Genomic DNA, 12,920 nt, shown 5'->3' on the forward strand with positions numbered 1-12,920 from the left:
GGAATAGCCTTTCATTAAGTTATAATAGTTTATTTTATTGTATTGTTCACTGTGTTTGCCGAGTTTTGTGTATTTGTACAAACGTTTTAAAGTCTTTATGGGCCTGGATTTGTACACGAAGGCATTGCTATAATATCCAAAGTGGTGCCATATTATGTATGTTTTGATCCAGTTTTAAATCAACATTTTTAGGATACACTTTTTAGATCTTGATCGTTATTTACTATATATTTTAATCGGATGAGGGATTTTAGTCATCGGACGTCTGGATCTTAAATTATTAGACAAAGGAGCCGAGCAAACGTTAGCCTTCAGCTCGTAGCCCCGACGTCCTGTCCCCGCAGGGAAACAGTGTTTTAACAGGAAACTGCTTTATTCAGTGTTTTTACAGGAATTACTCACCGTGTCGGTTTGTTTTGGAGAGGAGGAGACCTCTGCGGATAATTCGGCTTCTGAACAATGAAGAAATCCTAACTGGGAGAAGCTGACTGCAGTGGTGGTGAAGCCTCCCATGATCCCTGGCTACTTCACGACGCCACCAAACTCTGTCTTTTATTAATTTCTTGGACTGAGAAACCACTAGTGGCTTGACACATTTATACTGCAATACTGAATCTCACAGATGCAGAAATGATGGTGTAGAAATCCTGACAGGAAGAAATCAGAGTAGTTAATCTTTTTTTTATTGCTATGTGCTCCCCATTACAACAAACAGCATCAGTAGTGTACACTTCAATCTACACAAATACATAGAAAAGCGAATAGAGCAGAGAGTGACTGACAGTCATGACAATCGTAGGCTAATACTTCAATGCACGGACAGCACAGGGGGAATGGATACAGTACATGGAGAATCCTATGCAGTAATATCTGTCTGAGGCTCAGGGATTGTCAATGTAACATCTACAACTACCCTATTTACCATTACAAGCTCTGTTTAACATTAGCAGCAATGTTGTATAGGCAGCAAGTACAGGATGTGAAAAGAACAAGGGAGGAAAATGTCAAATGGTTAGAAAATACTGACAACTACAAAAACAACTGGTTACTGGTACTACACTATTAATGTTTTATTGGTTAAAATAAAGCATTTGTCTGGTCAGTACATGTTGCTGTGATGTAACAGCTCTGTTAACAACTTCAACAAAACAGCTGTGAAAAGACAGCTTTCTGACAACAAGTAAAACATCTCAAAACTGAGCATGTATATTTACATCTAATTGTTTGCAAAAAACAATGTCATTTCTAGTCTATCATGTTTAAAAAAACCAACAATTAGAAATCCATTTAAAATGCGGATGAAAAATTGACATGAAATGTGATTCAATGGTTTATCTGCTGCAGCTTATTGACCAGCTGGCACTGCACATACTGTAAAAACAAAGCAGAGCCCTTTCAATAAATATTTATGTACTCAATGCTATATACATGTACTATACATTGGCACACAGGAGTGAGTGTGAATAGTTTTTCTTTGCTGAAAACACAAAACTGTGTCTTTGCTATTGCAGTCAGATGCATGGTGGTTGTGAGGAAATCCTTTTTTTTATTTTTTTATTTTTTAAATAAATAGCTTTCTCTCTCCTGAACCTTTTTCCACCATAAAAAAAAGCCATTTTGAAAATAAGTTGGCGGGGGGCATGTTCCACATAGAGTAAAACTCTTTTAGCTTCTTGTGCTTACGATGAGGCTTCCGCAAACACAAACGTGCAATACAACCTTGTTTAGACTGAATGGGTGTGATGAGCTTAAAGCTCCATTAAGCGAGATTTTTGATGTTAATTTTTTTGGATTAAATTACTTTTTTTGTAATGTGTGTAAAGCACTGAACCACCTGAGAATGAACACCTGCAGCACCACACAGCTTATAGCACGTTGGTTTGGCTCTCGTCAACTCCCCCAGATAAAATAAAAAAGATGAGTGTATGCTAGCACCAAACAGCAGAGCCCTGAAATAAAGTGGAACATCTAAAAGCTAAAGAGACATACATTTCCCTTGGGAGTTGGTAGAGACCAAAACAGAGCTACAAGCAGTGAATGTTGGATTTACATTCATCAGGTGGACACAAACGTGATTCAATGGGCTATCTCTCTGCTGGATGTGTACATATGCAACTGTGAGTTTGTGTGGGAGTCTTTCTGCCCCCTAGTGGTCAAAATACGCTTAATGCAGCTTTAAGTGAGTTGAAATTCAACGGCATAAATCACTTTAGAATATAATCCAAAACAAATCCAACACTAAAGAGCATTTTCAAGATAAGTGTTTCACATAAGATGCGTTTTTCATGGTCACGTCAAAGTAGAAATTTCTTTTCATGGTGAAATTTTCACTTCCATATTTAGTCTGTTCAAGCTGAACAAGAGCCGGCAGTAAAACATACAGTATTGAGAACACTTGTTTAATATGTTTCCTACTTAATTCCCTTTTTTAACCTAACTTCAACTTTCACAAGGTGGGCAATGCAAAGAGTGGACAAAGTCTATGGCACCATACAAACTTCTGATTTATAAAAAAGGTAAAGGCTGGGATGGAAGGAATAGTTTGACATTTTGCGAAATGTGATTACTTGCTTTTTTTTTCAAAAGTTAGAGTAGATGTCTGCACGGTAAACATGAACAAACAGCCAGGAGACGGTTAGCTTAGCTTAGCAAAATGGCTAGAAACAGGAGGAAACAGCTAGCGGGCTCAAAGGTAACAATCTTTTAGTGTTGTTTTCTACACTTTGGTTTGTTTGAATTAAACAAAAGAGATAACATGTTAATCAGGGAGCTTTAGGGGTGTCGGAGTCAGGCTAGCTGTTTCCCCCTGCTCCCAGTCTTTATGCTAAGCTAAGCGTCTACCACCTGAAGCTTCATAAAAGCAAACAAGTATATTTCTCAAAATGTTGAACTATTCCTTTTAAAACACTCCCCAGAGAACTTTGCACCAGCATTTAGAGTGAAATAGTTGTTTATGTCCATGTAACATACAATATGTTATTATAGTTAGTTAAAATTGTTTTTGAAAGTATCCTCAGCTTCTTAAAATAATACTGATATTTTCATGTACAGTATTTACAGGAACCTTTATAAATACCCATTTCCATAGAAACTGTAGAGCGTCATTTAACAGACATTGCTGGATATATTAAAACATCTATACAACTAAAACCATTCTCACTGGTCTGGCCACTTTCCATTTGTGGCCATATATAAAGTCGGGTGATTTTGTATATGCAGTGACTCCTCATGTACTGGGACAGGTGAATTCTCTATAAGTCAAGCTTCACGCTTACATTTGTTGGCAAGAAAATGGCAGTTTGTAACGTTCAAGTAAAAAGGGGATTTTCAGATGCATCAGATTATCCATTTTAGATCTTCTAAACCTTTTGTCGATCATCTTCCTCTTCAAATAGATAACAAATTAAACCTCTCACCCAGCTGACAGTCCAGAGATTTGACATGGCGCCGTTTAATTAGTCGCAACATGCCGTTATGCAATGCTAATCAAATGCAAAGCATCTCTGATTCACCTAGAGAACAACGCTTAACAATTTATACTTTAACTGTTCTGTTTTACAAGTACAAAATGCATTTCTGCACCACTTCCTGTTCTGAGCTCCACTGCTGCAGTGTGCATACATTTTCACAAATTGAATCAGCGCTAATGACTGCACCTGGTGACATTTTCTTCCTTGTTGTCTGCTGAGGATTTGCTGCAGGGCCTTCTGCAAGGCTCTGCAGACACATGGGGCCTGATTCATTAAGTGACAAGACCAGAAAAAAGACTAATCAGAGGGTAAATACAGACACCTTCCTACACCTGTCTCTGCAGGTGACTTTATATAAAGCTTCAAGACTTGTTGGGTTAAAAAGGTTTGGTTGGTAATAAGCAACCATTTCTTTGTAATATATACTGTTTAAAGTTTGGAGTAAATTAGATGCATCTTTTGAATATTGATATGTCCTTTGGCTATTTTGTATCCCTGAATGTATTCACTATGAACTACCGACGCTGTGTTTAAATGTACCATGTACTAGCTTTACCTTGAATTTATTGTATTTTTTGGCATGTATGAAAGCAAAGCGACACAGCAGTTCAGGTATTAATATACTCTGGGAGCTCCCTGGAAGATGTCATATTAAAAGTCAATATGCGGGACAAAGGAGAAGGAAATTCTTAACAACAAAGTGAACCAGCACTTTTCTTTTTTTCTCTCTGTTTCTATCTCTGTGGTGTTTTTGCCGTGAGAAGACTCAGGATGACGCTGGATTATCTGCAGTACATTATCAAGAGGGGCGTCGCTTTCATCTCTCCACTTCAGAATACACTGTGGGTCCCCCGCTATCTGTCAAGGTGCTCGACCTTTGACGCTCTGTGGAATCAGCAAGGGGAGATGGCGCCATAGCGGGCAGCTTCCTGCCAGTGAGACCCATGTGTCGCGGGACCCGTCGAGGTGCGGTAGCGATCTTCGACTGGGTTTTCTTAAGCGGGGCCGGGGTGGTGGTGTGTTTCGCAGCATTGCCTGATGTGGCGGTTCCTTTGCCTGAGCCTTGTTTACCATGACGAGTGCCGTTGGCTGCCGCAGACGCCGTTAATGTCTCGAGCAGCTGGGAGGCTGATCCGAAGCGGACATGCTCCTCCATCTCAGCCGCCTCCGAGAACAGAGACAGAGCTCCACTGCGCTTGCTGCAGGAGTCGCAGCACAGCTTGTTGTAGCCTGGAATAGAGCAGTATCGCGCTAGGACTTCCATTTGACAGAAGATGGATTTGTCTCCATTACATGGCTCATCTGAAAATCAAAAAACACAGTGTGAGCACAGTGCACGTCAGACAGCGATGAAGCACTGAAGCATTGAAGCACTGAAGCATTGAAGCACTGAAGCACTGAAGCATTGAAGCATTGAAGCACTGAAGCATTGAAGCATTGAAGCATTGAAGCACTGAAGCATTGAAGCACTGAAGCACTGAAGCACTGAAGCATTGAAGCACTGAAGCACTGAAGCATTGAAGCACTGAAGCACTGAAGCACTGAAGCATTGAAGCATTGAAGCACTGAAGCATTGAAGCATTGAAGCACTGAAGCATTGAAGCACTGAAGCATTGAAGCATTGAAGCACTGAAGCATTGAAGCACTGAAGCACTGAAGCATTGAAGCACTGAAGCATTGAAGCATTGAAGCACTGAAGCACTGAAGCATTGAAGCATTGAAGCACTGAAGCATTGAAGCACTGAAGCACTGAAGCATTGAAGCACTGAAGCATTGAAGCACTGAAGCATTGAAGCACTGAAGCACTGAAGCATTGAAGCACTGAAGCATTGAAGCACTGAAGCATTGAAGCATTGAAGCACTGAAGCATTGAAGCATTGAAGCATTGAAGCACTGAAGCATTGCTTTTAGTCATCAGAGAATGACACAAAAGTTTATGCCACAAAAAAGCTGTCGTTCATTTCAGCAGCGGAATGATGAGCTGCACATCAGCTCCATGCCACTAGAACAGGGGTCGGGAACCTATGGCTCGCGAGCCATATATGGCTCTTTTGATAACGCGATATGGCTCGCAGACAATTTTGAGCTGACATTTTTTAACATGATTAACAAGTAATAAATAATTATACTGTGTCATTTTAAAGTAAAACATTTAGCAGCGGATTTGTTTTTAGTTCCCCCCTCTCCTATCCTCCGCTTTGTCTCTGACTGCACAGCGCACACACTTACACACGTGTGTGTGTGTGTGTGTGTGTGTGTGTGTGTGTGTGTGTGTGTGTAGCCCTGCCCTTCGCGAAACAGCTGAGGAGAAACTGCGCAAAGCAAGCAGTAGACCGATAAGATGCAAAAAGATATGGAACATATTTAAGTCAACTGCAGACGGGTTGCTGAGCAGTTCAATTAAAATATCTGAGCAGCAAAGTCGGCAAATGCTCTCAGTGCATCAGCAGAATGCTGTCGGGAACACAGCGGTGGAGATGTTTGTCAGTGTTTGGAAACACGTAGTGTCCAAAGTTTCCTGCTGCATCAGAGTCTCCCACAGGCAGCTTGGCTTATAAAGCTCTCACTGCATCACACATGTCCGTGATCACACGGCCCTGAAGCTGCAGGTTTAACAGTGAGATGCTTCGTTATGTCGCACAAACAGTCCAGCTCACATCGTCCCAGAGATCTGTGGTGTGTTTCTCTTTGCTTTCCAAAAACTTTCATTTCATTCACACATTTAGATTCTTCCTCAAATGTATTTCCCCGTGGTTGTGCCATGCATTGATTTAATTACCAAAACCGGCGGGCCAGTTATGACAGACATATGATATTTTCTCGCGGGCCGGATATAATAATAATAATAATGATAATAATAATAAATTGTATTTGTAAAGCGCCTTTCAAAGCTAAAAGCAATCTCAAGGCGCTAAAATGCAGGACAACAACAAAAACAACACCAACAACAGACATAAGAGGTTAAATAGGTCATAATTGCCTTGACTTTGACACCCGTGCAGTAAACACTGAAATATGAGATAAATAACGTAAGCGTTTAGTTTATTTAATAAAAGAGCACCTGTTCATTGCAACACTGATACCGCTATTAGTACTCGGAGACGTGTTATTCTTAAAAAAAATGCACGCATAAAGTTGCGTTCAAATTGATTAAATATATGGCTCTCAAGGAAATACATAAACAAATATTTGGCTTTTATGGCTCTCCCAGCCAAAAAGGTTCCCGACCCCTGCTCTAGAACATTACATGCTTTAATGTTGATTATGTATTGTTGTTTGTTTTCCCTTTTAACTGTTTTATGGTCTTATTTAAAAAACTAATTGTGTGAAGCACTTGGTAACCTTTGCTCTGTGAAAGGGGCTCTACTAAATAAACTTTACTCACTTCTTACTCACAGTTCGTACGTAGCCGTCTCTCTAAAAGAGAAACACCTGCCCAAGTTTGAAAAAGGTTGCTTATAGGCTCACTGCTGTTCTGAGGGTATTTCCAGAATCCTCAAAGACTTTTCTAACTCTCTGGATAAGTGAAATAGAAGACATTTCTATAACCTGTACATTGTGACTAATAATCCACACAAAGCTGGCAGCCGATGGCTAAAATCCTTTTTATCGTGCAATTTTTCAGAGGGTCTTTGAGGTTTTCATAGTGTTTCAAATATAAAACTAATTGCCGTGTGGCACAACCCGGGACTCGTTTTGCTCAGAGAAGATATTGGAAAACAGAAAAATAGGTTTTAAGTTCTTTGAAAAATTCTAAACACTTCATTAGTCCCTCAAGGGGGCAAAACACACAAACACATTCATGTTTAATCACTTACCTTTACCACTAAACTGTAAAGTACCCTGACTAAACAGTTAGCTATGGCAATTAGTATATTGGGCATACTGTATGCTTACTGAACTGAGTAAGTAATAATTAATAATTAGTGTACAAAACAAAATTATGGAGCATTTTCTTGACTTTCAGCCTTTTATTCACTCAATCTTCATCCCAGCTGTTTCTCTTTATATACCTTTATATTTGTATTGGCATACATAACGTACAGGACACAAGTGAGGGAGAAGAGTTTCTATCTTGATTTTATCTGAGCCATGTTAAAGCTCTGGAGAAGTAATATCCTACAGCAGTCACATATATTGTAGATCAATATTGGATAGCCTGTGTGTCCTGCAGAAAGGAGAGAGTGTGCTATGTGCATCTATATCCTAGTTTATCCCTGTTTCTCCGCTGCACATCCACTTGGAAAGAGTTTGAAAAAGTAATTGGTATAGGTTGACATTTAAAAACACAGACATACTTTAATTAACTTTCAGTAGAAGAGGCTCTTTTAAAAATGAATGGCAGGAAAGATTGTAGCAGAATGATGTAAGCAGTTAAAGCAAGACTATGTCATTCTTACTCAACAGAAGCCCCAGTGGCAACTACAGCAAAATGCCATATTTAATGTCCATGCAGGAATTCTATCGAGTCAGCTATTTAAAGACAATATGACAATAATTATTTGTAGATAAAGAGGTGAAACCTGAAGAAATAGCTTTTGGAAGGAAATGACAAATCGTGTGATGTATTTTGGAGGACTTGTTGGAAGGACTATTTAATGGCTTTTATTTTGAAGAATGCAAAATATGCGGAAATGTTGATCCATAGAATTGAAAAGAAACTGTGCTGTGAGTGTTTGGATAGAATAGGTTTTTGTTTTTTAATAAATGACATTCTTACCGTGGCAGGATCCTGGTCTGCACGGTCGAACAGCTTCAGGTTTTTCTCCGTTACATTGATCTCCGATCCGACAGGTGGCCAGACGCCTCTCCATCCCCTCTCCACAGGTAACAGAGCACTGTGGAAGAGTGCAAACAGCAAATCACTCACATGCAAGAAAATGACTTTTTGAAGTGGAGGCAGCAGTAAATGACAGTATAACTGGGAGGGTTAACAAGCCGACTTGAAGTTCCATCCCAACATACAAACACAATGTGCCGCTGCCCAGTTAACCTGGCTAAAATATCAGCATGAAGACTTTCTCGATCCCATTTTCAGACTGGATTGCACCGGAGAATCTGCAGGGAATATAAATCTATCAATTACCAGTTTGTGTCCTACAGGGGGCTTACCTTGCTGTTGCATCTTTTCACTTTGCAACAGGTCTACTTTACACAACAGGTTGTCTGGTTTGTTTCTTGAACTTCTGAACTTTATTTTTAGAATTTCATTTTTTCCACCAGTGATCTTTCTTTGATATGACTCTCGCTGGAGGTTTATGGACCTGTTATAGATTTCCTGTTGAGGTCACCAACTGTGAAAATGTCAGGGAGACAATTACTCTGTTTACTCCTGAAATGCTGCAGCCCAAATGGGATTGTGTGATTGATCCATGATAAAGAAATAAAGTTAATTTTTTACTAGAAAAAGTACAAAGAAAAAACGTTATTAAGAATCCATGTTACAAGCATCTACTATTAACTCACAAATCAAATCAATTACAAGACGATTTAACAAAGTAAATATATTTTTTATTATTACACCACTACTATCACTGAGTGCACAAGTGTACATGTACACACATGTACCTGTACACTTGTGTACCTGAAGCTAACGTGCACAAAGCTGCAGCTGGCCTGAAGAATTGCTTCTCATTAGCTCTTTCTTCTGCTCTCCAACACTCAGCTGGATTTCAAAGCTCTCATTTGATGTAATGGAAGATCTAAAACTAGCGTGAAAATGAGATGAAAACACGCCAGTGTCCACTGCTCTAAATGAAATATCAGATGCCTCATGTTTCATATTTACACACCATCTTGTCACCTAACAGTAAAGCTGCCGCTGTATCAACATGAATCTACAGGAAAAGGGCAAGCTGGTAGCGAGTGAGCTGACATTAGGTAGTTGGTCCCAAGATGACATCAAACATTAAATCAATCAGACGGATCCACACCCACACCACAGACGTTACAGGTTAACTCCTGGAAATGTGATCGGCTGCACAAGCTGCAGAACTTCAAAGTAAAATCTTAAAAAAGATCATATGGATACCTCTGACCAGGCTCCGGTCCTCCACTGTGCAGGACATGAGACTCTGTTACAGGGCCTCCGGCTCTCTGGCTTATCGCCGCTGCAGTACTTGCTGTGGACGGAGCGGTTGGTGCCCTCGTGGAGGAACTGCACACAGCGAACGGTCCGGATCTGAAAGCCCAGGCTGCCGCAGGTTTTGGTACAATGCTCCCATTCCTCTGAGATCCATCTGAATGAATCAAAGTGAGGATTTTTACTGGAGGATATACAGCAGGTTTAGTGGATTATGACATAACAAATAGGTAAATTTAAGAAGAACAGTGGCGGAAGAAGTATTCAAATCTTTCGAAAAATGCACCAATAATATTGTCCATTACAAGTAAAAGTCCTACATTCATGATCCCACGCAAGTACTCCGTAAAATGTACTAAAAGTGTCAAGAGTAATGTTAGGTGTTACATTACCATAATTAATGTTAATAAAGAACATGGGTATTGTTAGTACTCACAGCTGTCAAGCTAGCATGTTAGCATTGCTACATTTTGTCTAGACTTGAGGGAGACTCCGCACAACGAGGCAGGTAGACAGGTGGGCTTATTACAGGCCTGCGACAGCTACAAATACCAGAGCATTTGATTTATTGTTTGTTGTCTGGATATAAATAGAATTTATCAACAGAAATACATTTATTTTACTTTGTTCCACTCTATTTGTTTTTTGGCTACAGTTACAGATCTTTAAACAAGTTCATGGATATCCCGGCCAACATTAAATGCTTAATGGAACTTGAATATTAAGCACTTTAAGTAGAAACCAACTGACAGTGACAAGATACAGGTCTTGATATTGTTGGTGATTGGAGAACAATTCACTTTTTGATAACTGGTGACACTAAAGAGCAACATGTGTACCGTGTGAATCTTGTTTTTCATCAGTTTGCACAAGGATGCGCATCACAAACACATTCTTTCAAACGCAGTGGCTGGCAGGTGGTAATAGTTGTTGGAGGTAGTGTGCAGTAAAAGGTAACAATAAAAGAGGGAAGAAGAGAAGCTGGTGACAACAAGAGGCTTGTGCAAATGTTTTCTGAGGCAGGGAATTGTTGAAATTATACTCAAATCTTTCATAATGTGTAGACCATATTTCTCACTGGGTTGTTTCTATGGGACTGGGAACAAGACAAGAAACAAAGAATTATTGCTTTTAACTGCAGTGTTTCCCCTACAGTTGTTTCAGGGGGGGCACGCGTTTCTTTTCTCTAGAGTTCATTTATTTTATTTTAATATATATTTACAACTCACTTTTCACATTGAACAGGTGTTCTTTTATTAAATAAACTAAATGCTTATGTTTATCTAAAGTGCACGTTTCAGTGTTCAAATTCTCTCCTCCGCTGTGCTTTGCGAAGGGCGGGGCTTCGCTCCCGACACACACACACACACACACACGTGCGCACACAACTACAGTCAGAGACAGAGCGGAGGAAACTAAATAGAATCCCCCGTCCGTCCGTCCGTCCGTCCGTCAGCACCCCCCAATGTAGTAAACCTAGGGGAAACACTGAACTGTGTATATCTTATATACTTTAGGGGCTGTGTAACCTTTACATAATGCATTTACATGTCAGCATTGTACATAATCAAAGAATATACAAAGATACTTTGACAAGCATCTCTTTGTGCTTGTTTGCCGAGTTGCCCTTGTTCTAAATCGTAGGGATCAACGACCATTAAGGATGAATGAGCCCTGAACATAGCTTACAATCAGCAGTGTCGACAAGAGCTCAGTTAATCAATTTGAGTGGAAAACATGTTCAATACAAAATAATAAATGGAGCCTCTCTTTTGGTCTATTGAGTCCTTCAATTCATAACTCGATAAACAAACAAATGCGGATGAGTTTTGCAGCATTGACATAAAATGCGTTGCTGTCGAGAACAATTTAAGAAACAATATGTTAAGTGCTCCATCATCTGATCTTTGTGTCCCTTTCCTCTCAGTGCCACATGATAGCATTTAAATGTCTCAGATAAATACACTTGAAATCCCCCACCAGCCTGCAGTACTTTATCTTGCATCAAATGACTTGTGAAGCTGCTGGTGACAGTTACATAATTGTTGTTATTAAGCCATTGTCTGGTACGGAAGTGTGACGCTGTCATATTGCTCTATATTGTATTTCAATGCACTTTTGTCAGATGCCACAGCAACAGCAGATCATATCAATACATATAAAAATCACTCCTTTATACATCAAACTGAGAACTTCACAAACTACTGTGACAATAATCACTGTACCATGACATCAATAAAGGAAAACCTTTAAAGTCAGGAGGAGACCAGTTGTAGCATCGCCTGCAGCAGGACTCACGGCAGCATGCACGCTCACAACTGTTCGGCTCCCAGTCGATGAATCCTACTGACTTTCCCTCTACCACCAACATGACGTAGACATTTGTTGTTATGAGTGAAATAACTACTATTGGATGGGTTGCCATGACATTTGGCCCAGACAGTTGTAATAACCTTGGTGATCCACTGACTTTTCATCGAGCGCCATCATCAGCTCAAAATGTGTCCAATACTTTGATTTATGAACAACTACTTGCAAACCAATGGCATTTGGCATCTCTCTGCCAGACTGTACAGACTGACAGAGCCGCTGGCATATATATGTCTTTTACATCTTCTCCCCATGTTAATCTTAACTTGTTCTTAAATCTAGTGCAGACTGTGGTGTGTGGTGAAGACCACAATATGGCTTTCAAAGACACAAACTCTGGAGTTAGCACAGACAGGGCTTGGGTGTTAATTTTGGGCATGTCCTCAACTCATTGTGGAGCTATTATGAAACTATGACAATTTTCAAACATAACACTTTATCGCAGCCAAAAGCAAGATGCCTTTGTGGTTGTCGTCCCTTGGAGACGAGTATCTCACTTGCACCAGTCGTGGTCCAACTGGAACATGTTGTGTCAGTACAGTTGTGTATGTTTGTATGTTAGTTTGTGCACCCTCACATCAACATGACAACAGTCTTGGGCAAAATAATGTCCTGTAATGTGTGCAGTGATGCCTTAAATCAATTTATTTCCACCATGAGAGGCCACGTTCACAATTAATTAATCTCCTGATTATTTTCTTCATTAACTGATTAATTGTTTGGTTGATTCAACAAATGTCTTGTTTTGCTCGGCTAACAGTCCAAACCCCAAAGATATTAAGTACACAGCAAATTCCTGGAGCTAGTTTTGGCCCCTAGTTATTGCAGCTCAACCGAGCAACTGAACTTCTTGCTCTGTGGGAACATCAATCTGCCCTAAAATCAATCTACCTCTTCAATAAGCTTGTAGTTTCAGTAAGAGCACCTTAGAACTCCACTTCAAAGTGAGCATTCTCTGTGAGACAGAAACCTTTGGGGTTAAACCCAGATTTATATCA

At 40.0% G+C, this 12,920-nt stretch overlaps 1 protein-coding gene across 3 annotated transcripts in view; it reads right to left on the minus strand.

The window, feature by feature from the left end:
- Positions 1 to 661: 661 nt before the first annotated feature.
- The window catches only part of adamts3 (ADAM metallopeptidase with thrombospondin type 1 motif, 3), a 136,271-nt gene continuing 124,012 nt past the window's right edge, over positions 662 to 12,920 (minus strand). For 2 of the 3 annotated variants that reach the window (XM_029439790.1, XM_029439792.1), the window contains 3 exons: positions 9,502 to 9,709; positions 8,191 to 8,308; positions 662 to 4,772 (listed from right to left, as the gene is read on the minus strand). In XM_029439790.1, the coding sequence (XP_029295650.1) occupies positions 4,288 to 4,772; positions 8,191 to 8,308; positions 9,502 to 9,709 (811 nt within the window). In that variant the 3' untranslated portion in view covers positions 662 to 4,287. The remainder of the gene's footprint in view (positions 4,773 to 8,190; positions 8,309 to 9,501; positions 9,710 to 12,920) is intronic. The other variant, XM_029439791.1, reaches the window with a different exon arrangement.

Source organism: Cottoperca gobio, chromosome 9 (genome assembly GCF_900634415.1).
Source record: "Cottoperca gobio chromosome 9, fCotGob3.1, whole genome shotgun sequence".
NCBI lineage: Eukaryota > Metazoa > Chordata > Actinopteri > Perciformes > Bovichtidae > Cottoperca > Cottoperca gobio.